Source organism: Gobio gobio, assembly GCF_949357685.1.
Source record: "Gobio gobio genome assembly, chromosome: 16".
NCBI lineage: Eukaryota > Metazoa > Chordata > Actinopteri > Cypriniformes > Gobionidae > Gobio > Gobio gobio.
The window spans coordinates 3,443,416-3,469,941 of NC_137109.1; the positions used below are offsets into that span (position 1 = coordinate 3,443,416).

The 26,526-nt window shown below is 45.4% G+C and overlaps 1 protein-coding gene across 2 annotated transcripts in view; it reads right to left on the reverse strand.

Moving 5' to 3' along the window:
* flt4 (fms related receptor tyrosine kinase 4) overlaps nucleotides 1-26,526 on the reverse strand; it is a 125,000-nt gene that overhangs the window by 88,109 nt on the left and 10,365 nt on the right. For both annotated transcript variants that reach the window (XM_079838385.1, XM_079838386.1), the window contains exons 2-3: nucleotides 8,344-8,440; nucleotides 4,707-4,981 (exon numbers count right to left, since the gene is read on the reverse strand). In XM_079838385.1, coding sequence (XP_079694511.1) covers nucleotides 4,707-4,981; nucleotides 8,344-8,440 — 372 coding nt within the window. The remainder of the gene's footprint in view (nucleotides 1-4,706; nucleotides 4,982-8,343; nucleotides 8,441-26,526) is intronic.

The window sequence follows — 26,526 nt, forward strand, 5'->3', positions numbered from 1 at the left end:
TATGATAGGGCTCTTTGACTTAAAAGGGGTGATAAACTGAGAAATCAACTTTCCCTTGAGCTTTTGATATATAAAAGGTCATGGTGATATAAGAATATCCTGTAAGTTTCTGAGCTGAAAACTTCCTTGTTAGTCAAAGGAAAGCTTTTATTGACACCAGGCCCAGATAACGAGAGCTCTCAGAATATGCGGATCTCTTACGTAACAGGACCTAGACTCCGCCTCTACAGATAAATCTGCTTCTGTAGCCCCGCCCACCGACTCCTGAGCTAAGGATCGCGCTACCAAGCTATAAACATGGCGTTGCAGTCCCTGCATAAGCTTCCTTCTGAACACACACTTATGTGAGTCGGCTAAAACATGTTTTTTTATATGTGTTAGTTTTGCATAACATTACAGATCGTTTGAAATCTATTGATTTCATACCTTAGCGCTGTCACAGGGTGGAGAAGCTGTTATTGATTCACTCGTGATCGGACTTGTAACGTTATGGGCCAGGCGCGAGTGTGTGTGTCTGCGCGACGCGAGTGAGTGAGTGTGTATGTGTGTGTGTGTGTCTGTCCGCGCGAGTGAGTGAGTGTGTGTGTGTGTGTGTGTGTGTGTGTGTGTGTGTGTGTGTGTGTGTGTGTGTGTGTGTGTGTGTGTGTGTGTGTGTGTGTGTGTGTGTGTGTGTGTGTGTGTCAAGTCAAGTCAAGTCAAGTCAACTTTATTTATATAGCGCTTTTAACAATGTAGATTGTTTCAAAGCAGCTTTACAGTGTTAAACAGGAAAATAATGCAGCATAATTTTATTCAGCTGTATAGCCATTCTGGAAAAATGTCAAGTATCATACAGTGACAGTGTGGGCTTTAGATCAATAATTTGATCAGTAATTTAGTTTAAATGGTTAATTTAGTTGATTATTTAGATGTATTTCGATGTTTAGTTGAAAAATTTAGTGTCCCCAACTGAGCACGCCAAGTCAGAGGCAACTGTGTGTGTGTGTGTGTGTGTGTGAGTGTGTGTGTGTGTGTGTGTGTGTGTGTGTGTGTGTGTGTGTGTGTGTGTGTGATGGGTAGGTTTAGGGGCAGGGACAGTGTGTGTGTGTGTGTGTGTGTGTGTGTGTGTGTGTGTGTGTGTGTGTGTGTGTGTGTGTGTGTGTGTGTGTGTGTGTGTGTGTGTGTGTGTGTGTGTGTGTGTGTGTGTGTGTGTGTGTGTGTGTGTGTGTGTGTGTGTGTGTGTGTGTGTGTGTGTAACACAGATTTAGACAAATTTGTGAACAATATTTGAGAGAAATAGGCCTTTTGTGTACAAAGAAAAAGTCTTAGATCTTTGAGTTCAGCTCATGAAAAATGGGGGAAAATATAATTTTGTTCTGTGTATAATACTTCAAACTGTAATAAATCTCAGTTATACTGTCAAAACAGTATGCATATTTTAAACATTCCTTTGTGGACCTTTACACTTGCTTCCTAGACATCCTAGACAGTTATTGAACAGAACTGAATCAACATTAAACTGACTTCAATGACTACTTTACAGCAGAATTGAATTGTGTTATTTCCCTGTTTATCGCTGACTTGACTGTACATACATTTTTCAAAATGATTTTCTGTGCTAATCAAGTGTGTCACAGATGCTGTTGATAAAGCTTAAGTCTTTAACCCAAAATATTCCTTTAAAGTCCAGACTTCACATTCCACCTCAAGTTCTTTGCCTGAATATACACAGTTTTGAGCCAGATTTAGTCCGTGGATCATCCTGAATATCTCTAAGAGGGGGGATTTTAATGACACAGCTCTATCAACAGTCTCCCTAAAGCACTTAATACGAGGCTTTTGTCCTGGTCAGAATCCACATGTGTGTGGCCGCTAAAGCAAACCTCCCCAGCGTTCACGTCCAGCCTTTATTTGACCGTCACCTGGCGATGCCCGCTTCTCCAAAAGCCGCCGTTATTCGAACAAGTCTCTTGTATAGCTCAAAGCAATCACTCCAAGCTGTCGGAGTCCAAACAAAGGTCCGTATCTCGAGGTTTATGTTTCTGCCCCGCGGTGGTCTGCATACACGGGCATAATAGGAAAAATACACAAGTCCTCACAGTTATGGTGCTTCACGATAAATCATCTTCAGGAGGTGAATTGCTTTTGGGGAGGCGCTGGAGGGCACGACATGTAGCCGTGATGCCGATGGAGAGGCGGCGGGACCTGCGGGCGGTTAAATGAAGCCACATGCAGCCGAGTGCCATTCAGCTCTACGCTCGCTGCTAATTTATAGCTGTGATTTCAGCTGGCTCTGATCAGTCCCCTGCTAAGATCTGTGGAAACGGTTTGGGCATGTTGTCAGGAGAAATCACCCGACATTTCACACGAGTGAGCGAGTCGGCAGGGTGTCTGTGCCTGACGCTCATCCAAAACGCTGTCAGGGAATGAGAGCAACACAAGGAAAGCTGTCCCATGTCATACACTCTTTGATCAACTGGTGGAAAACCAATTTGTTACAAACACAGAGCTGGATTGTGTTGCGAAGATAAATAACCCCCCTATGAGTTGTTAAAGTCTCTCATTACTTACTCACACAACTTAGCCACTATGTTAAGACTGTGTTTGACCAGCTAGCAGTTAAACAGGAGGAAACCAGTCTGATTGATCTATGTAACTGACTTTAAAACGTTAGGACCAGTCTTGTATGTTTATGCTTTTGTTCATTTATTTTTCTGTAGAAGACAACTGAAGAATCTTCATGCAGCCGTTCATAATTAGTTCATAATCTTTATGTTATATACGCTTTATAGTGAAAACAACCTAGACATTAAAAAAAGTACAATTAAAGGCACAATATGTAGGACTTATGGATTGAAATATCCAAAATGCACTACACTCAAAAGTGTACAAATTAGTTTTTCCTTGGGGAACAAAACGTGTGGTACACAATTGGTCCTTAGGGTACAATTATACCATTGTTTTCCTCACTTAGAGCAGAAGCTCTTATTGAGAATTATCAGAGGTTTAGACATTGATGTTTTCTTGTTTTGTCACCATTATGGAGATCAGTGTTTCCTTTAGTTTGGACGTTTGACTCTTGGCTTTTTATGTGAGTTTGTGGTTTTTGTGACAGTGTTAACAACACACATAATCTGTTCAAATCAAAAGAAGCCATAAACAAAAAAATTTGACTAAACTCATCAAATATTAATAAATAATATTGACACTTTCTTGCCACAGATCAGAAATTCTGAATTTTTATTTTTAAATACGTTCTAGGGGGAAAAAGTTTAGATGCACACAGATATCAAGAATCAGCATATGAATCTCAACAATGGTGACATACTTAATGCTGCAATGCATGCTGGGAGCCATGAGTTTTATACTGTGGTGGTTTAGTAGGGCTGGAGCTAAACTCTGCAGGACATCAGCTCTCTAGGACCGAGCTGTTTAAATCCAGAGAAATTAAGATTTTCCCACATAAACATACAAGTGACATGACTGAATAAAAGATTTTCACTGAAAAGGCCCTTTTATATATGAATCCAGGCTTGACGTCCAAGTGTTAATGAGTAAATTAAACTATAGTTAAACTCCCATCGACATTACTGAGGAGTTAATGCGCTCAAGCCATCAAACTCAACATAAATACTCATCCTTATACATGATAAGGAGGACGCTGGAAGGGTACGCCGTCTGTAACGGTGATATCAGCAGATTTGGCATCGTGTAGCGTCTCTTTATTAACTCTCTTATCTTGAGTTTATTCAGTATAAAAGCTCTTTCCTAATCGTGGGCCGTCTCGGGGCAAACCAAACATGTTCTTAGCGTGTTCGTCTATCATCTTCTCTGATCTTCTGAAGAGGGGTGGTGTTTTGAATGAGATGTTTATGATGTTTTTGTCTGTTCCCCAAAGAAAATAGAAACTTTAGACAAAGACGGCCCGGCCAAGCATTCTTTGAAGCAAGTCGATATAAAAATGGGATTTGGTTTGCCTCAGGAAAATGCCACAAATTGCAACAAAAGGGAATAGACACTGATATTCAACTAACTCTATAAGGATAAAATAAATGACTTCTTTTGAGGGAATTGTTTTTCTTTAGAAATAAGATCTATTCTTTCAAAGGTTAAGTATGTATTTGCACAAACTGGCCACAGAACGAGGAAGAATTGCAGTCCATTTGTCCAGAACTACAGGCTCACTGTCAGGAAACAATAACATTTACACACCGTTCCTCACAGCTTCCAACTGGTATAATGAACAAGATACTGTTCCCGGTGTAATGCATATAAAGCAGGGGCTTGGGGTAAAAATGCCACCAAAACGAACTAAAATGCCCCGATAAGGGGGCAAAAAAAAAGCCCCATGTTATGGATATGGCAATTAAAGTGAAATGTGAAAACGAATAAAAGTGTAGATTGCGACATTACATTTAGATCTGCTTGTACATTACATTGTTTTTGCAGCGCTGAACATTTTAACCAATCAGACATGATTCTGTTTAGCTTATGAATGCAACGGCCAATCAGAGTTGTTTAGATAAGTCAAGTCCATTGACCATAGTGTGTATAGGGTTTATCAGTATTTCTGAGGGATTTTTGGGGGAATGATGAGGTTGCACATTCTTCAAAGTATCTAAAGCTGATGAAATATGGAAAATAATCATCTGAGGCTGTAATATAAAGAACAACATGTAGACTTTTTAATAAGAAGACGTGTATAAATAACCCTTTACAGCGCTCACCTCGCACAAAGACGAAAACGCTGGCCGCCGTGGTCCCATCGATGACAGCTTTGATGTCCTGGTAGAAGCAGCGGTAGTATCCCGAGTCATTGGCCTGGGCGTCGGGCAGTATTAAGGACTTACAGTAGGGTTTCCCGGCCTCCCCTTGACACTCCTTCACCCTGACCGCTCTGTGGCCCGGCGTGTCACCGGGTGAAGGCTGATCCTGCCGGTCAGTAATCTCGATTTTACTCAAAGACTCTTCAGGCCAGCTCCAGTCAAGAATCCGCTGCCCCCTGGAGGAATAATCACATTAAAGTCAGTGCTATTGTAAATGTTTCGCTACATTGCACACCACCCACATTTTGAGTGAAAAACGTATGCCCTAACTCATACAGTTCACCTTCAAAACAAAACTGACTCTCGCTGATTAGATAAAGTTTGATTAAGGATCCTCTTCTAGGCCCATCCTTTAATGTAAATGTGATTATTTTACGAAGTCTAAACCAGAGATACTTTTAAAAATAATGTGTTACAATATTGCGCAACTCCCTAAAAAGTAACTAATTGTGTTACTTTTTAATACATTACTTTACTTTTGCGTTACTTTGTGTCACCTGAGCTGGACTTGCATGTTTTTTTGCTTGTTACTTGTAATGTGTTACTCCCAACAAACTAATAGCAGTCTTCTCTCAATGTGAAATATTATATAGAGGGGGATCTAAATTCTTTATCCTAGGTATGAGAAATAATAGTAGTAATGCTTGCCTTGATTGCTTGCAAAAACCTTTGTTTTCACTTGTACTGTGCATGTCTTAAAACCAGTGCTTGAGTCCCTTGGAACAGAAAGGTTTGTAGATGGCAAAGGAAAAGGCAATGACATTTAAACTGATGTGTTCCTCAATCAGATTATGAAATACAGTGATTTCTGAACGCCAGCCATGACTTTGCTTAATACTGCTCATCGATCACACTGAGCGGTGGCCCAAAAGGAATAATGTTTGTAAATGCTGAAAAAGAATTTATTCTGGGAATTCTTGGCAAGAAACGTCTGCGAATTTTGAAGGGATTAGAGCTAAATATGTTGGATCGCCTCCCTGTATGTTCATACCACATTTATACTAAACTTAATCCAATCAATTCCAAGCGTAACATTCTCCTTGTTTTTGTAATGGCTCACAGGCTTATCCAATAATTCAATCAAAAACTACCAAATCCAGGTCTTGATTTTTTATTTAACTAGACATTTTATTCCATTCAGCACCAAATTTAACCTTGATGCATTAGGGTTGTTGATATCTAATGTGTCCATGGACTGTTTCAATCAAGATTTTCAGAAAGATTGTATATAAATGTGAGAAAAAAATGACATTTTAGGTCCTGTAACTGGGATACAAAAGACTGCAGCCGCTGAGGCGCTTCTCGAGGCCAGGTGAGTGAGGTTTACACACACAGCTCTTACTGGCCTACTTTACACTCACCCCCCTAAACCTCACTCCCATCCGGGTCACGGCACCAAATTTAACCGGTCCTACTCAACCTGCTCCGAGTGGGATTCGAACCTAGGTCTCCGGTGTAGAAAGCAGGCACGCTACCAAGAACGCTAAAGAACACTACAGTACTACAGTAGCCACACCCCAAACTCGTCGCCTGATACAGTAGCCACACCCCAAACTCTCAGCCTACTACAGTAGCCACTTCCCAAACTCTCAGCCTACTACAGTAGCCACTTCCCAAACTCTCAGCCTACTACAGTAGCCACTTCCCAAACTCTCAGCCTGATACAGTAGCCACGCCCCAAACTCTCAGTCTGCTACAGTAGCCACTTCCCAAACTCTCAGCCTGCTACAGTAGCCACTTCCCAAACTCTCAGTCTGATACAGTAGCCACACCCCAAACTCTCAGCCTGCTACAGTAGCCACTTCCCAAACTCTCAGCCTACTACAGTAGCCACACCCCAAACTCTCAGCCTACTACAGTAGCCACTTCCCAAACTCTCAGCCTACTACAGTAGCCACTTCCCAAACTCTCAGCCTGATACAGTAGCCACTTCCCAAACTCTCAGCCTACTACAGTAGCCACTTCCCAAACTCTCAGCCTACTACAGTAGCCACTTCCCAAACTCTCAGCCTGATACAGTAGCCACGCCCCAAACTCTCAGTCTGCTACAGTAGCCACGCCCCAAACTCTCAGTCTGCTACAGTAGCCACACCCCAAACTCTCAGCCTACTACAGTAGCAACACCCCAAACTCTCAGTCTGCTACAGTAGCCACGCCCCAAGCTCTCAGTCTGCTACAGTAGCCACGCCCCAAGCTCTCAGTCTGCTACAGTAGCCAAGCCCCAAACTTTCAGTCTGCTACAGTAGCCACGCCCCAAACTCTCAGTCTGCTACAGTAGCCACGCCCCAAACTCTCAGTCTGCTACAGTAGCCACGCCCAAACTCTCAGCCTGCTACAGTAGCCACGCCCCAAACTCTCAGTCTGCTACAGTAGCCACTCCTCAAACTCTCAGCCTGATACAGTAGCCACGCCCCGAACTCTCAGTCTGCTACAGTAGCCACGCCCCAAACTCTCAGTCTGATACAGTAGCCACTCCTCAAACTCTCAGCCTGATACAGTAGCCACGCCCCGATCTCTCAGTCTGTTACAGTAGCCACGCCCCAAACTCTCAGTCTGCTACAGTAGCCACGCCCCAAACTCTCAGTCTGCTACAGTAGCCACTCCTCAAACTCTCAGCCTGATACAGTAGCCACGCCCCGAACTCTCAGTCTGCTACAGTAGCCACGCCCCAAACTCTCAGTCTGATACAGTAGCCACTCCTCAAACTCTCAGCCTGATACAGTAGCCACGCCCCGAACTCTCAGTCTGTTACAGTAGCCACGCCCCAAACTCTCAGTCTGCTACAGTAGCCACGCCCCAAACTCTCAGTCTGCTACAGTAGCCACGCCCCAAACTCTCAGCCTGCTACAGTAGCCACACCCCAAACTCTCAGTCTGCTACAGTAGCCACACCCCAAACTCTCAGCCTGCTACAGTAGCCACACCCCAAACTCTCAGTCTGCTACAGTAGCCACACCCCAAACTCTCAGTCTGCTACAGTAGCCACGCCCCCCAAACTCTCAGCCTGCTACAGTAGCCACGCCCCAAACTCTCAGCCTGCTACAGTAGCCACGCCCCCCAAACTCTCAGCCTGCTACAGTAGCCACGCCCCAAACTCTCAGCCTGCTACAGTATAATTTATACCTGCTATAGTATAAATTATAGTATATTAAAATAATATACTATAAAAATACATTTTTATAGTATAAAAATACATAAAAAGTATAATGACTGTCAATAAACTGGGTTAAGAAAATGTATTTTAACACAAAAAAATATAACATCACAATTAACTAGTTTAAATGGCTCTGTAGTGTGACAAATTAATTTCTAAAAGCACAAATTATTCATATTTAATATTTACATTTAAGCATTTAACAGACCCTTTTATCCAAAGCGACTAAGCTAGAGAAACAAAAGCATTCGTCAAGGATTATTTGAGAAATAGATTAGGAAACAAGCCAGAGAAGAGGAGAAGTGCATAAGTGTGAGGAGGTTAATACGAGCTCATAAGAGCTGCATGCATAATCACAAGTTTAGTATAGATAATTTGTTTGTACCTGCATGTAATGGTCAATGTGTCGTTAGCGTTAATCACGAGCTGGTCTTTGGTGTTGTCGAGGGTGGGTGGACTCATAGAAAACCCAGTCACCAGACCTAGAGGAAGAGTAAAGCATCTTCATCATCATCATCATCATCAAGAGTGAAGTTATCATCAGTTAGTTCACAGCAGAATCTAAGAACAGTCTAATTCCCGTTATCCTCCAGACTCTAATAATCATTCCTGACAGATCCTTGGATGCAGTTTCAGTGTGTGGTGTGTGTGTGGTGTGTGTGGTGTGTGTGGTGCACCTCTGAAAAAAGGACGCAAATTTCTGTCTCTTGTTTGTCTTTTAAGTAAAAAAAGTAATGACATTGCAGTTTCATGTTTACAACATTTCTGTGTTGCAGGCAAATGGAATTAATGCCACACTTCAGGAGCTCAATGAGAACTCAATGGTCCTGTTGACTCCTGGTGTTTAATCGTCTCTTGTCCACTTTCAGTCACTTCTGTCCTGATTTCTTCAGTCTAAAACTAGTCTATTGTAGTTTAAATCCCATCCCGTAATGTTTCCGCATCAGGTCAGTCTGCGGAGAGTAGCGGGTCTTTAGGTCAGTCGGCGGAGAGTAGCAGGTCTTTAGGTCAGTCTGCGGAGAGTAGCGGGTCTTTAGGTCAGTCTGCGGAGAGTAGCAGGTCTTTAGGTCAGTCTCCAGAGAGTAGCAGGTCTTTAGATCAGTCTGCGGAGAGTAGCGGGTCTTTAGGTCAGTCTCCGGAGAGTAGCGGGTCTTTAGGTCAGTCTACGGAGAGTAGCAGGTCTTTAGGTCAGTCTGCGGAGAGTAGCAGGTCTTTAGGTCAGTCTACGGAGAGTAGCGGGTCTTTAGGTCAGTCTGCGGAGAGTAGCAGGTCTTTAGGTCAGTCTCCAGAGAGTAGCAGGTCTTTAGGTCAGTCTGCGGAGAGTAGCGGGTCTTTAGGTCAGTCTCCGGAGAGTAGCAGGTCTTTAGGTCAGTCTGCGGAGAGTAGCGGGTCTTTAGGTCAGTCTGCGGAGAGTAGCGGGTCTTTAGGTCAGTCTGCGGAGAGTAGCAGGTCTTTAGGTCAGTCTGCGGAGAGTAGCAGGTCTTTAGGTCAGTCTGCGGAGAGTAGCGGGTCTTTAGGTCAGTCGGCGGAGAGTAGCGGGGTTTTTAGGTCAGTCGGCGGAGAGTAGCAGGTCTTTAGGTCAGTCTGCGGAGAGTAGCAGGTCTTTAGGTCAGTCGGCGGAGAGTAGCAGGTCTTTAGGTCAGTCGGCGGAGAGTAGCGGGTCTTTAGGTCAGTCGGCGAAATGTAGCGGGTCTTTAGGTCAGTCGGCGGAGAGTAGCGGGTCTTTAGGTCAGTCTGCGGAGAGTAGCGGGTCTTTAGGTCAGTCTCTGGAGAGTAGCAGGTCTTTAGGTCAGTCTGCGGAGAGTAGCGGGTCTTTAGGTCAGTCGGCGAAGAGTAGCGGGTCTTTAGGTCAGTCGGCGTAGAGTAGCGGGTCTTTAGGTCAGTCTCTGGAGAGTAGCAGGTCTTTAGGTCAGTCTGCGGAGAGTAGCAGGTCTTTAGGTCAGTCTCCGGAGAGTAGCAGGTCTTTAGGTCAGTCTGCGGAGAGTAGCAGGTCTTTAGGTCAGTCTCCGGAGAGTAGCAGGTCTTTCGGTCAGTCTGCGGAGAGTAGCAGGTCTTTAGGTCAGTCTGCGGAGAGTAGCGGGTCTTTAGGTCAGTCTGCGGAGAGTAGCGGGTCTTTAGGCCAGTCTGCGGAGAGTAGCGGGTCTTTAGGCCAGTCTGCGGAGAGTAGCGGGTCTTTAGGTCAGTCTGCGGAGAGTAGCGGGTCTTTAGGTCAGTCTGCGGAGAGTAGCGGGTCTTTAGGTCAGTCTGCAAAGAGTAGCGGGTCTTCAGGTCAGTCTGCGGAGAGTAACAGGTCTTTAGGTCAGTCTGTGTAGAGTAGCGGGTCTTTAGGTCAGTCTGTGGAGAGTAGCAGGTCTTTAAGTCAGTCTGTGGAGAGTAGCGGGTCTTAAGGTCAGTCTGCAGAGAGTAGCGGGTCTTTAGGTCAGTCTACGGAGAGTAGCGGGTCTTTAGGTCAGTCTGCGGAGAGTAGCGGGTCTTTAGGTCAGTCTACGGAGAGTAGCGGGTCTTTAGGTCAGTCTACGGAGAGTAGCAGGTCTTTAGGTCAGTCTACGGAGAGTAGCGGGTCTTTAGGTCAGTCTGCGGAGAGTAGCGGGTCTTTAGGTCAGTCTACGGAGAGTAGCGGGTCTTTAGGTCAGTCTGCGGAGAGTAGCGGGTCTTTAGGTCAGTCTGCGGAGAGTAGCGGGTCTTTAGGTCAGTCTGCGGAGAGTAGCGGGTCTTTAGGTCAGTCTGCGGAGAGTAGCGGGTCTTTAGGTTAGTCTGCGGAGAGTAGCGGGTCTTTAGGTCAGTCGGCGGAGAGTAGCGGGTCTTTAGGTCAGTCGGCGGAGAGTAGCGGGTCTTTAGGTCAGTCGGCGGAGAGTAGCGGGTCTTTAGGTCAGTCTCCGGAGAGTAGCAGGTCTTTAGGTCAGTCTGCGGAGAGTAGTGGGTCTTTAGGTCAGTCGGCAGAGAGTAGCGGGTCTTTAGGTCAGTCTCCGGAGAGTAGCAGGTCTTTAGGTCAGTCGGCGGAGAGTAGCAGGTCTTTAGGTCAGTTGGCGGAGAGTAGCAGGTCTTTAGGTCAGTCGGCGGAGAGTAGCAGGTCTTTAGGTCAGTCTGCGGAGAGTAGCAGGTCTTTAGGTCAGTCTGCGGAGAGTAGCGGGTCTTTAGGTCAGTCTGCGGAGAGTAGCGGGTCTTTAGGTCAGTCGGCGGAGAGTAGCGGGTCTTTAGGTCAGTCGGCGGAGAGTAGCGGGTCTTTAGGTCAGTCGGCGGAGAGTAGCGGGTCTTTAGGTCAGTCTCCGGAGAGTAGCAGGTCTTTAGGTCAGTCTGCGGAGAGTAGTGGGTCTTTAGGTCAGTCGGCGGAGAGTAACGGGTCTTTAGGTCAGTCTCCGGAGAGTAGCAGGTCTTTAGGTCAGTCGGCGGAGAGTAGCAGGTCTTTAGGTCAGTCGGCGGAGAGTAGCGGGTCTTTAGGTCAGTCGGCGGAGAGTAGCAGGTCTTTAGGTCAGTCGGCGGAGAGTAGCAGGTCTTTAGGTCAGTCGGCGGAGAGTAGCAGGTCTTTAGGTCAGTCGGCGGAGAGTGGCGGGTCTTTAGGTCAGTCGGCGGAGAGTAGCAGGTCTTTAGGTCAGTCGGCGGAGAGTAGCGGGTCTTTAGGTCTGTCTGCGGAGAGTAGTGGGTCTTTAGGTCAGTCGGCGGAGAGTAGCAGGTCTTTAGGTCAGTCGGCGGAGAGTAGCAGGTCTTTAGGTCAGTCGGCGGAGAGTAGCAGGTCTTTAGGTCAGTCGGCGGAGAGTGGCGGGTCTTTAGGTCAGTCGGCGGAGAGTAGCAGGTCTTTAGGTCAGTCGGCGGAGAGTAGCAGGTCTTTAGGTCAGTCGGCGGAGAGTAGCAGGTCTTTAGGTCAGTCGGCGGAGAGTGGCGGGTCTTTAGGTCAGTCGGCGGAGAGTAGCAGGTATTTAGGTCAGTCGGCGGAGAGTAGCGGGTCTTTAGGTCTGTCTGCGGAGAGTAGTGGGTCTTTAGGTCAGTCTGCGGAGAGTAGCGGGTCTTTAGGTCAGTCGGCGGAGAGTAGCGGGGTTTTTAGGTCAGTCGGCGGAGAGTAGCAGGTCTTTAGGTCAGTCTGCGGAGAGTAGCAGGTCTTTAGGTCAGTCGGCGGAGAGTAGCAGGTCTTTAGGTCAGTCGGCGGAGAGTAGCGGGTCTTTAGGTCAGTCGGCGAAATGTAGCGGGTCTTTAGGTCAGTCGGCGGAGAGTAGCGGGTCTTTAGGTCAGTCTGCGGAGAGTAGCGGGTCTTTAGGTCAGTCTCTGGAGAGTAGCAGGTCTTTAGGTCAGTCTGCGGAGAGTAGCGGGTCTTTAGGTCAGTCGGCGAAGAGTAGCGGGTCTTTAGGTCAGTCGGCGTAGAGTAGCGGGTCTTTAGGTCAGTCTCTGGAGAGTAGCAGGTCTTTAGGTCAGTCTGCGGAGAGTAGCAGGTCTTTAGGTCAGTCTCCGGAGAGTAGCAGGTCTTTAGGTCAGTCTGCGGAGAGTAGCAGGTCTTTAGGTCAGTCTCCGGAGAGTAGCAGGTCTTTCGGTCAGTCTGCGGAGAGTAGCAGGTCTTTAGGTCAGTCTGCGGAGAGTAGCGGGTCTTTAGGTCAGTCTGCGGAGAGTAGCGGGTCTTTAGGCCAGTCTGCGGAGAGTAGCGGGTCTTTAGGCCAGTCTGCGGAGAGTAGCGGGTCTTTAGGTCAGTCTGCGGAGAGTAGCGGGTCTTTAGGTCAGTCTGCGGAGAGTAGCGGGTCTTTAGGTCAGTCTTCAAAGAGTAGCGGGTCTTCAGGTCAGTCTGCGGAGAGTAACAGGTCTTTAGGTCAGTCTGTGTAGAGTAGCGGGTCTTTAGGTCAGTCTGTGGAGAGTAGCAGGTCTTTAAGTCAGTCTGTGGAGAGTAGCGGGTCTTAAGGTCAGTCTGCAGAGAGTAGCGGGTCTTTAGGTCAGTCGGCGGAGAGTAGCGGGTCTTTAGGTCAGTCTCCGGAGAGTAGCAGGTCTTTAGGTCAGTCTGCGGAGAGTAGTGGGTCTTTAGGTCAGTCGGCAGAGAGTAGCGGGTCTTTAGGTCAGTCTCCGGAGAGTAGCAGGTCTTTAGGTCAGTCGGCGGAGAGTAGCAGGTCTTTAGGTCAGTTGGCGGAGAGTAGCAGGTCTTTAGGTCAGTCGGCGGAGAGTAGCAGGTCTTTAGGTCAGTCTGCGGAGAGTAGCAGGTCTTTAGGTCAGTCTGCGGAGAGTAGCGGGTCTTTAGGTCAGTCTGCGGAGAGTAGCGGGTCTTTAGGTCAGTCGGCGGAGAGTAGCGGGTCTTTAGGTCAGTCGGCGGAGAGTAGCGGGTCTTTAGGTCAGTCGGCGGAGAGTAGCGGGTCTTTAGGTCAGTCTCCGGAGAGTAGCAGGTCTTTAGGTCAGTCTGCGGAGAGTAGTGGGTCTTTAGGTCAGTCGGCGGAGAGTAACGGGTCTTTAGGTCAGTCTCCGGAGAGTAGCAGGTCTTTAGGTCAGTCGGCGGAGAGTAGCAGGTCTTTAGGTCAGTCGGCGGAGAGTAGCGGGTCTTTAGGTCAGTCGGCGGAGAGTAGCAGGTCTTTAGGTCAGTCGGCGGAGAGTAGCAGGTCTTTAGGTCAGTCGGCGGAGAGTAGCAGGTCTTTAGGTCAGTCGGCGGAGAGTGGCGGGTCTTTAGGTCAGTCGGCGGAGAGTAGCAGGTCTTTAGGTCAGTCGGCGGAGAGTAGCGGGTCTTTAGGTCTGTCTGCGGAGAGTAGCGGGTCTTTAGGTCAGTCGGCGGAGAGTAGCAGGTCTTTAGGTCAGTCGGCGGAGAGTAGCAGGTCTTTAGGTCAGTCGGCGGAGAGTAGCAGGTCTTTAGGTCAGTCGGCGGAGAGTGGCGGGTCTTTAGGTCAGTCGGCGGAGAGTAGCAGGTATTTAGGTCAGTCGGCGGAGAGTAGCGGGTCTTTAGGTCTGTCTGCGGAGAGTAGTGGGTCTTTAGGTCAGTCTGCGGAGAGTAGCAGGTCTTTAGGTCAGTCGGCGGAGAGTAGCAGGTCTTTAGGTCAGTCGGCGGAGAGTAGCAGGTCTTTAGGTCAGTCGGCGGAGAGTAGCAGGTCTTTAGGTCAGTCGGCGGAGAGTAGCAGGTCTTTAGGTCAGTCGGCGGAGAGTGGCGGGTCTTTAGGTCAGTCGGCGGAGAGTAGCAGGTCTTTAGGTCAGTCGGCGGAGAGTAGCAGGTCTTTAGGTCTGTCTGCGGAGAGTAGTGGGTCTTTAGGTCAGTCGGCGGAGAGTAGCAGGTCTTTAGGTCTGTCTGCGGAGAGTAGTGGGTCTTTAGGTCTGTCTGCGGAGAGTAGTGGGTCTTTAGGTCAGTCGGCGGAGAGTAGCAGGTCTTTAGGTCAGTCGGCGGAGAGTAGCGGGTCTTTAGGTCTGTCTGCGGAGAGTAGCGGGTCTTTAGGTCTGTCTGCGGAGAGTAGTGGGTCTTTAGGTCAGTCTCCGGAGAGTAGCAGGTCTTTAGGTCAGTCGGCGGAGAGTAGCGGGTCTTTAGTGGCTGTTCCAGCGCATTTGACCACATGAGTGTCTACACTACAACAGCAATGCGTTTGGCTCCCTCTGGAAGTGGACCAAAGTGGACAAGTGTTTCAGACCCGCTCACACCTGTAGAGTCGTCCACTTGAGATCCAATCGAAATGCATCTCAATATCAGGAGTAACAGGGCAAGAGAGTTCAAGGGAAACCATTAAGGTGCTTCACACTAACATATTTTTGATAAAATTTAAGGTTCATTGTCTAATATCAGTAGTGAAATGATATGCAAAATCTGCAGAATGTCATGCAAGATGTCACTCAAAAATTCCCAGACCACAACAGTAAATATGGCTGAGTAATAATAGTTCATTAGACAAAATGCACCTCAGTTCTGCTGTTATTATCCATTATCTGGGACTAGATATTCACTTGGAATTACCTAGACAACCATCAGCAGATGTGCTTTAACTAAAAGCTCCTTGAGCACATTAAACGGCCCTTAATCTGGTTTGTGTTTAGCTGACAGAGGGACAGAGAGGTCAGAAGGTCATTGTGAAAATGTTAATTGGTCTTCGACTGCTGATGGTGTAAATGTCTACAGTTGCCCTCGGAGGACGCGGGAGTATGAGCGTGTCACGAGGAGTTATGAGGCACACCTGGATCTAATTAACGCCAAACGATGGCCATCAAAACAACAGCCTCATATCACATCAACAAGTGTTACTTTAATATGACAAGTTTATAGAGGACACAGCAGTTCCTGCAACTGAAGGGTGTTTTTAAAGTACTGGCGAGATCTTAGAAAGGCAGCAGAAGCCTAAAACAACAGCTTGTTGTGTAGTAATTCACGGTTTTGCGAGCATTGGCTAACATGATTCAATTTCAAGTGAGGTCTAGTCAGTAAATGGGTCAATTCTGAGTTTAACAAACCAAATGATTCACACGTTTTACCCATGGCCTGAAAATAACCTAAAGCATCCCACGGGAAGCTGTATTAATCACAGGCTCCTTATCTACAGGCAAACCTCTGAGGAATTCAGACAACGCTCGATATTTCTGTACCTGTAAATCAGGGTTTGAATTCAAGCTGTGAACGATATTAAACACAGTATATGGGCCTTTCCACAGAATTGGTAAAAACTACTGTCCCACAACCAAAACACACAATATTAGTAAACCTAATATATATAAAATCATCATTTATTGGGTACTTTCAATTGGGAGGTGGCTGTCCCGAAGCCTAATCCCTAAATTTCAACTTATGAAAATGATATTGAAATATATATATATATATTTTTTTTTCAATATTGTTTTAAAAAAATATCTCTTTTTCATAGTAGATCGGGCCCATCATTATTCAGAGCTAAATGTGTTCAAAAGCCTGAAAATCTGTGTAACTTTAAGGAACGTCACTACCTAACAGCTCATTTCTTTAGTTAAAAGAGTTATTCCATAAAATGTAGTTTGTGTGTGTGTATAACTGTTCTGAGCTAACCATGTGCTGATTAGCATCTATGAGCTAGGCTCAAAAGTGTCTAAAATTGTCACACCACATGTATCGGTCGTGACAAAGGGAACACATAATCCTTTATTTGGGGGAAATAAATAACATTTTTGTACAGTTATGCAAATTAGTTTAGTATGTGAGTTAAAATTGTGATGTGGTCACTAGCAAAACATTACTGTCATTACCGAAACATGGGATGTTTTGTAAAAAATAGTGCATATTGAATAATCAACGTTAGGATATTGTTTGGTTCAATGTGTATTCAAACTAATGAATCCTTTACTCTGAAATCAGTGGGATAAACTTTACACCTTTACAAAGAAAGATTGCATTCAAAATACGACAAACAGACGGACGGATGGACGGACGGACGGATGGATGAATGGAGATGGATAGATGGATGGATGGATGGAGATAGATGGAAAAAGATAGATGGATGGATGGATGGATGGATGGATGGATGGATGGATGGATGGATGGATGGATGGATGGATGGATGGATGGATGGATGGATGGATGGATGGATGGATGGATGGATGGATGGATGGATGGATGGATGGATAGATAGATAGATAGATAGATAGATAGATAGATAGATAGATAGATAGATAGATAGATAGATAGATAGATAGATAGATAGATAGATAGATAGATAGATAGATAGATAGATAGATAGATAGACAGACGGACGGACAGACGGAGATAGATAGATAGATAGATAGATAGATAGATAGATAGATAGATAGATAGATAGATAGATAGATAGATAGATAGATAGATAGATAGATAGATAGATAGATAGATAGATAGATAGATAGATAGATAGATAGATAGATAGATAGATAGATAGATAGATACAGCCTATGTACTTTGCAGTGTTGCTAGGGTGTTTCTATACGGTTGCTAGGGTACTTGGGGTGGTTGCTATGGTGTTGGTATGTGGTTCCTAAGATACTCAGGGTGGTTGCTAGGGTGTTGCTATGCAGTTGCTAGGGTACTCAGGTGGTTGCTAGGGTAGATAATTAATGCATAATTACTAGAATGTGTACCTTGGATATTATACAATTTGCATACATAAAAAAATTGTGGAATATGTTTCCAACTCTGAAACAGTATATATAATATGATGAATGAATGTTGTTGTGCTGAATATCTAGAGTCAGAGAGCAACAGGTGAAGCGGCATCTCTACAGACGAGCAGAGCGAAACCCTTCCCCACTGTCCCGAGTCTCCATACGCACACATGTCAATCAGAAGGAATATTTCAGGACCGGAGCACAATCATCTGCTTCAGACGCATCCGGCCTCACAAGCCCACAATAGAGTCTGGTAAATATTTGATGGCGAGTCAATGACCTGTTTACAGTTCCACATGAACATCCTGGTGGCCTTTCTGCAGCAGCTCTAGGGACTGAAATCTCCAGTGTGTGCTGGATAAACCAGTGCTGCTGTGGTCTGAACCGCCCGTTTGAGCTCAATGCTAAACGATGCCCAGCGCAACAGCCCAAGGGAAGAAAACAACAACCATCCCATAAACTTTAATGAGGTGATTGTGTTCTGCAGATTCTGAACCTGGCTCAATGAAATTCAAACACATCACATCCAACAGCAGGTACAGCAGGACGGAAACTCACAGCAGTTCACATTTCACTCACATTTCAACAACTGTGTTCTTACAAGCCACTCACTGACCCTAACCTTTGACCTTTCACCCTTAGCTCTCTAATCCCAGGAGGCACAGTGCGTCAATGTGACGTCAGGAAGACGTTGGACTCCAACTAATCCATCGTCAGTCAGATGTCATATTTTGGTTGAAAATGAAAGTCGAGTTGACGTCTAAACCCAATGTTTGTTTGACGTCAAGCTCCAACGTCAGACAGATGTTGAATTATGGTTGGAATAAGCACTGCACTGTAAAAAAAAAAATCGTAAAAAAGTTTTATTGAAAGTAATAGTTTAATGAGTCGCCATTATGGAGATCAGTGTTTGCTTTAGTTGGCCAGTTTCACTTGACTTTTTAACTTTAGTTGTTCTCTGGCTGCTGTAACTGTGTGTGTTATGGCAAGAACTGCAAGAGGAAATGTGATCAGATGATTATTGTCTGATATTATCATCATATAGTGGTCTATTTCACTGATGTCATCCTGAATCTAATCTTTTGATACATGATCATTTTGTATTATTAATTATAGCAAGCCTGTAATTCTAAATTGTCCACTAAACATTTTGATCTCCAGCATTGATCAGACTCGCTCAGACATCAATAATCAGCATGTAAATCTCAACAATGGTGACGTGCTTAATGCCACAATGCATTCTGGGAGCCATAGACTAGTTTAGTATGATGCACCCAGAATGCATTGCGACATGAAGCATGTCACCGTTATTGCGATTCATTCATTCATTCTTCCCTCAGATTAGAACACTGAACCATCACAGGACTATTACAATCAATAATGAGAAATTAAAAACATGATATCTAAGCAAATAATAGACTCCGAATATGATCAGTGAACCAAACACCACATGATGATCATAGCTTTATCATCTTCAAATAGCTTTATCATCTGAACACAACACAGCTACAGCAGCAAAAGAAACTAATGTTATAAGGTCAAGTCAAACTGGCCAACTAAATGAAACAATGATCACCATAATGGTGACCAAACAATAAAACATTAACATCTAAACCCCTGTTATTTCTCAATAAGAACTTCTGTAGTCGTCTGACAGAAATAAATCTGGTTAGTAATAAGTGAAGCTGGTAAAAAGTTTATTTTTTTGTGTGTGTGTGTGTGTGGGGGGGGGGGGGGGGGGGGGTAATTCCAACCAAAAATTCCACATCTGCCCAACATAGGAGCTTGACGTCAAACAAACGTTGGATTTAGACGTCAAACCAATTTTCATTTTCAACCAAAATCCAACATCTGACTGATGCTGGGAGCACTGGGAGATGATGCCAACACAGAAAAAAAGGTGTCAAAATTGTACCTTTAGGGGTTCAACAGCCCTTAAAAGGACATCTTTGAACCTTTTTACCACTAAAAGGTCCTCACTGCACGTCTGAGCATTATTTCTGTTTCTGTCATGTTTTTGCTCTTCGTAATTCCACTAAACTATCCCTCATCTTACCCCACACCAGCGCTTTAGAGATGATCATGACAGAATATGCTAATCAATGACTGAAGATCATAACTCAAACTCATCCTCTATCCCTTCAGAAGCGTCCTGTCTCGTTCTACATGTGTGTGTGTGTGTGTGTGTGTGTGTCCTGTCTCGTTCTACATGTGTGTGTGTGTGTGTGTGTGTGTGTGTGTGTCCTGTCTCGTTCTACATGTGTGTGTGTGTGTGTGTGTGTGTGTGTGTGTGTGTGTGTGTGTGTGTGTGTGTGTGTGTCCTGTCTCGTTCTACATGTGTGTGTGTGTGTGTGTGTGTGTGTGTGTGTGTGTGTCCTGTCTCGTTCTACATGTGTGTGTGTGTGTGTGTGTCCTGTCTCGTTCTACATGTGTGTGTGTGTGTGTGTGTGTGTGTGTGTGTGTGTGTGTCCTGTCTCGTTCTACATGTGTGTGTGTGTGTGTGTGTGTGTGTGTGTCCTGTCTCGTTCTACATGTGTGTGTGTGTGTGTGTGTGTGTGTGTGTGTCCTGTCTCGTTCTACATGTGTGTGTGTGTGTGTGTGTGTGTGTGTGTCCTGTCTCGTTCTACATGTTGTCTCTTCTTCTGGAGTCTCTCCATCATTGACCGACTCTGGTTTGATCATAAAAGGCTGAACAGTTTCTGATATTATCAGTGTGTGTGTGTGTGTGTGTGTGTGTGTGTGTGTGTGTGTGTGTGTGAGGTGATCAGAGCTGCTGACATGAGCTCTTGAAGCTCCGCCCTCTTCCTGAAAGGGGGCGGGGAGCAGCAGCTCATTTGCATTTAAAGGGACACACACAAAAACGACACATTTTTCCTCACACTCAAAAAAGACAATTTTAACACGCTATAAAACATGATCTGTGGGGTATTTTGAGCTCAAACTTCACACACACACACACACACACACACACACTCATCTGAGACTTATTTTACATCTTGTAAAAAGGAGCATTACAGGACCATTTAATATTGTTTGTATGTACTAAATATAATCATTAACTGATGACAGAAACCTTATCTATCTATCTATCTATCTATCTATCTATCTATCTATCTATCTATCTATCTATCTATCTATCTATCTATCTATCTATCTATCTATCTATCTATCTATCTATCTATCTATCTATCTATCTATCTATCTGTCTGTCCGTCCGTCCGTCCGTCCGTCCGTCCATCCATTTAAACACTTTTTCGTTATATAGCCCTATATCATGTATCTTGACAGGCACCGATTAAACCTCGCTGATGAAAAATGATCAATGCTAAACGATGCAGAAACAGTCGGCATCTTGCTAAACACGTCAAGTTGTGTCTGGCTTGAATGCGATCTGTCTTCAAATGGTTTGCTCACTTTGAAAGCGAGATATTGAGATGCCTTCACGCCGACTCGAGAAGATTTATGACGAACATTAAGCGGCTCACAGTGCGAGCGGTCACTTCTCATCCGCAGCGTTTCTCATTTACTCTCCCCAGATGTGATGATGACACAGGCGAAAAAACCTCAGCGCTGCGCTCAATGGGCCTGGGTTTAACCCTCCACTGCACACAAAAACATTGGTGAGGGTGTTCGACTTGTGCAAGCGCACGTTCTGCCAAAACCCGGCCCACAGGCACAGTTGGACGGCCCCGAGGAATGAGACTCAGAGAGGTATCTGATAACCAAACACTCGCTGCTAAACGGGCATGATGCGCTTCTGTGCCAGATCTTTTCCATATGGATATATGCGCTTCTACCACAAGGATGCTGTGTGGAGCAGTGGTCTGGGGTGCTGACTGTTAACCTGTCAGTGTGATATATGACTAGAGTAATACATAAGCAGTTAGCAGGGGTTAGCCCGCGGCAGGGCACACACACTGTATCGCTTGTTTGTAATTCAAAGCACGCCCGCATTAGATACTGGATGTGTGCAGCGTTTGGGGGCTGCTGTTTGAGGCTAAATAGATTCCTGCATAAAAAATGGCACCAGATCCTTAAAAGGTTTAGTTCACCCAAAAATTTAAATTCTGTCATTAATGACTGAGCCTCATGTGGTTGGACACCCGTCAGACCTCCGTTCATCTTCAGACACAAATGAAGATATTTTAGTGTAAATCTGATGCTCTGAAAGGCCTCCATTGGCTCAACTTTACACTCTCAAGACCCTTAAAAGACACTAAAGACTAAAGTTACAAAGTCCATCTCACTACAGCGGCTCTACAATAACTTTATGAAGACGAGAATAGTTTTTGTGCGCAAAAAAACCCTAAATAACGACTTATATAGTGATGACGATTTCAAAACATGGCCTCATGAAGCTTCGAAGCGTTATGAATCAGTGAGTCGATTCAGCAGTTTGACACACGATCCGAATCATGATTCGACTCACTGATTCATAACGCTTCAAACTGCTGAACCGACTCACTGATTCATAACGCTTCGAAGCTTCATGAGGCCATGTTTTGAAATCGTCATCACTATGTAAGTCGTTATTTAGGGTTTTTTTGCGCACAAAAACTATTCTCGTCTTCATAAAGTTATTGTAGAGCCGCTGTAGTGAGATGGACTTTGTAACTTTAGTCTTTAGTGTCTTTTAAGGGTCTTGAGAGTGTAAAGTTGAGCCAATGGAGGCCTTTCAGAGCCATCAGATTTACACTAAAATATCTTCATTTGTGTCTGAAGATGAACGGAGGTCTGACGGGTGTCCAACCACATGAGGGTAAGTAATTAATGAGAGAATTTTCATTTTTGGGTGAACTAACCCTTTAACCAAGAAGGAATTTAGGATCATGGAGGTCAGAATGTCATAGTTGAGCTAGAACTCCCTGAAACGCCTTCATTGTAACCAACACCAGTGGCGCCACCAGGGGGTGGCCAGGGGTGGCCGTGGCCACCCCTGGCCGACTCCTGGCCACCCCACTGGCCACCCCATGGCCAGTATAAATTTTAGTAGCACAGTTATGCATTTCATCCCTAATGCACAGCCAGGCAAGCCGCTCTAGACCTTCGATCACACCCTATGGATCACACACAGCCCGCCCCGCCCCTCCCCCGATGCCGCTGTTGCGCGCTCACACAGCAACAGTACAGGTCAGCGCGTGCCCGTCAGTCAACAGTTTCAAAATAAGTTAGAAGACGAAGAAGACTACCGTAAATAAGTCAAAAAATATTCTTTAGTAAAAGAAGACGGGGAATTATGTGTCGTGACGTGCTTTTTAAGTGCCAAATGGTTACAGTATACTGTTACAGCAGCTTTTTGATGTGTCTTTGACACGTTTTGACAAGAGTACGTTACCTAGCTAACGTCGTTAGCTGGTGCAAGTTATATCAATTTTCAGACAATGAAGAGAAAGTCCACAGACATCTCTTCTTATTTTAAGAAGAAAAGTACAGAAGGAGGAGTGAAAGAGATGGCAGGGGAGCAAGAGAAGCTTAGTAATAGTGAGGATGAGGAGGAGGATGCTTTTATTTGTATCTGCCAGTATCTGCTTTTCCCCAGTAACTGTTTTGTTTGCAATAAATGTACACCTTATGCCAAATATAATTGCAAAATAAAACAGAATTGTTGTGCAACTCAAAATGTTAACTGTACTGTTATTAGTCTATGCACATTATATAATTAGTAACATTAAATATAACACAATAAACCAAAGTATATCAGTAGGAGTTTCCTTAAGTCTTTCTGATAGTTTTCTACAGGCCGGTTTACTACACCAGTAGAACACAATTCTGAAATTATGGTTTCTAGTTTTGGTGTGCCACCCCAAGATTTTAAGTGGCCCCATCTGGCCACCCCTATGAAAAATTTCTGGAGGCGCCACTGACCAACACGTCACAATATTCCTCATTATAATAATTCATACGCAGAATAAAGGGCCGTCTGGTTATGGTAAGGGGCGGGACATTTCCCAAACACCAATCACACACTGCTCCAGCCGACCAATCAGAGCCTCAGATCTGTGATGAGAAACGTTACATGGGGCCGTTTCTGTCTCACTGTTGTGAAATGAACAGCACAAATGTGATCTGGCTATGGTTGTGTTGTTCGCAGAATATTCTGTTTCCTGAGTAGCGCACGACCTCAGCACATCCATTAGAGACAGTTAAGCAACTCTCAATGAATGTGGGCTGCTGGGTATTTTGGGAAGCGTCCGCCTGTGGAAACAGATAAACGGTGCACTCAGGAGCCGAGAGAGCGGTCATTTTGGCACTTTGAAGCGTTTATGCTGGATTGTTATTCACTGTGGTAAATATAACAGAGAGAAATAAAGCCTTCAAAGGTAGTCATGAGGCAAAAGTCTTTTCCCTTTTGCTCTGAGGACGGAAACATGGAGCCTTTGATAGGCAAATGCACTTTTTGTCCTAATCCAGTAAATTTCCTGTTTTCCTGCTTGGCTTTTCACTTCACAATTTCCTTTAGTGAGAGATAACAGTGAAATGTTCAATGTCCTATTATTCTCCTGATCTATCTATCTATCTATCTATCTATCTATCTATCTATCTATCTATCTATCTATCTATCTATCTATCTATCTATCTATCTATCTATCTATAATCCATCCATCTATCCACCCATCCATTCATCCATACATCCACACATCAATCTATCTTTCTTTGTGCCTGTCTATCTCTCTGCACTAAATTGCCAAACGTTTTGGGACGCCTGCCTTTACATGAGCTTTAATGACATCCCATTCTTAATCCATATGGTTTAATATGGAGTCGGCCCACCCTTTGCAGCTCGAACAGCTTCAACTCTTCTGGGAAGGCTTTCATCAAGGTTTAGGAGTGTGTTTATGGGGATTCTTCTAGAAGCGCATTTGTGAGGTCAGGCACTGATGTTGGACGAGAAGGCCTGGCTCTCAGTCTCCGCTCTAATTCATCCCAAACCTGTTCTATCGGGTTGAGGTCAGGACTCAAGTTCCTCCACACCAAACTCCTCATCCATGTCTTTATGGAGGCGCTTTGTGCTCTGGTCAGTCATGCTGGGACAGGAAGGGGCCGTCCCCAAACTGTTCCCACAAAATTGGGAGCATGAAATTGTCCAAAATGTCTTGGTGAAGCATTAAGAGTTCCTTTCACTGGAACTAACCCCTGAAAAACAACCCACCTGACGGCACAATGCAGTCAGGCAAGTCCCGTTCTCCTGGCAACCGCCAAACCCAGACTCGTCCATGGGATTGTCAGACAGAGAAGCGTGATTGGTCACTCAGAGAACACGTCTCCACTGCCCTAGAGTCCAGTGGCGGCGCGCTTTACCCCACTGCATCCCACGCTTTGCATTGCACTTGGTGATGTAAGGCTTGGATGAGCAGCTCGGCCATGGAAACCCATTTCAATGAAGCTCTACACACTGTTCTTGAGCTCATCTGAAGGACACAGAAGTTTGGAGGTCTGGAGCTCTTGACTCTGCAGAAAGTTGGCGACTTCTGTGACCCTCAGCATGTGCTGACCCCGCTCTGTGACCCTCAGCATGTGCTGACCCCGCTCTGTGACCCTCAGCATGTGCTGACCCCGCTCTGTGACCCTCAGCATGTGCTGACCCCGCTCTGTGACCCTCAGCATGCGCTGACCCCGCTCTGTGACCCTCAGCATGCGCTGACCCCGCTCTGTGACCCTCAGCATGTGCTGACCCCGCTCTGTGACCCTCAGCATGTGCTGACCCCGCTCTGTGGCCCTCAGCATGTGCTGACCCCGCTCTGTGACCCTCAGCATGCGCTGACCCCGCTCTGTGACCCTCAGCATGCGCTGACCCCGCTTTGTGATTTTGCGTGGCCTACTACTTCATGGCTGAGTTGCTGTTGTTCCCAATTGCTTCCACTTTGTTGGATTTATTTATCTATCTATCTATCTATCTATCTATCTATCTATCTATCTATCTATCTATCTATCTATCTATCTATCTATCTATCTATCTATCTATCTATCTATCTATCTATCTATCTATCTATCTATCTATCTATCTATCTATCTATCTATCCCTCTGTCTATTATCAGCGGGGTCAGATCCCATCAGTCAGTGGGGCACAGCAGGGCCTGAAATAGTGGCGTGTCCGGCCTGAAACCGGAGGGCACCTGGGCCACAGAACAGACCTCCTCCCTGGCCTGAGGAGTCAGCATCCCACCGCTCAGGCCTCAGGAGGGGATGTGCATGCACATTAAAACACGAGCGAGAGAGTTCCTCTGTCCTCTGGAGCCAAGGCCAGGGACACGCTTTGATTCCGCTGTCACTCGCGAGGAGAGGATGAGATCCAAAAATGCGACTGTGTGTCCTTTCATGCACGTCTATCTGCCTACTTGTGGCCTTCCTATTTCCTGGCTGGGATTTGGGGTGAGGTCAGGATGTTGTGGGAGGGGAGACATCTGTGTGTGTTTCCTACATGTTGCTTTCTCATCCCTTACTAGTATTTCCTGTACCTGAGGAGGCTGCCAACAGGACGCTGTCTTCTTTCCACGGCATTGCGCATTTTCTGTCATCATTGTCATTGGGAATTATTTTCCCCACTAAGATCTAGAGAAAGAGAGCTGGAACAGTAGGAATCCAAATCCTTAATATGAATCAAAATCAAAATCAAATTAGCCAAATCTGTGGGCCTGATCATTGGGGCTGACACACACATGGATATCAGGTGAATATGGACTCGGTCAGCGGAGGCGGAGGACATGCCTTCCCACGAACCCTCACTGACCTCCAACGGCCGGCCATGCCATATCACTGACCAAAGAAATCCAACACTGGTTACGCCTCACAGCGCACCATGAAATATTGCCATAGGCCATGGAGCTCATTCCAATTACGCCACTCTGCGCTTAAACCAATAAGCTTCACATTTTCCTCCACGAGGCCTCTCAAGAAGGACCTCAATTTAAAGTGAAAACACAGTATATAACCCGATGACAAGCCCTTTAAACACCGAGCTAGAGACAGACTGAAAGCCTATTAGAGAAGTCTGCTTGTATAGTAAGTGATATAACAGAAGTCACGGCATGACAAAATAAAGAAAAGGAGAAAATTATTCTGCAGCTCCTAAATACTTCGTTCTGTTTACCAGTATTTATCTGGACATTTACAGGGTTATTTGAGGGAGTGCACTGTGTGCTCCATCCTCGTCATGTAATTAAATAAGTCTGTTCCAACGCAAAAAGAGACTAAACATAGAATTTCATATTTTCTGGAGACATTCAAACCTCCTGTTGCATTGGGTCAAATCAGCCCCCATTCACTCTAAAATATATGTTCTTTTTTTAACGTAACAACCCAGTGTTTGGGTAGTTTTTGTGTTACTCGGATCCTGGGTCAGACATAACAACCCAGTGTTTGGGCTACTCAGATCCGGGGTGAGACGTAACAACCCAGTGTTTGTGTTACTCAGATCCTGGGTTAGATGAAACAACCCAGTGTTTGTGTTACTCAGATCCTGGGTCAGATGTAACAACCCAGTGTTTGGATAGTTTTTGTGTAACCCAGATCCTGGGTCAGACATAACAACCCAGT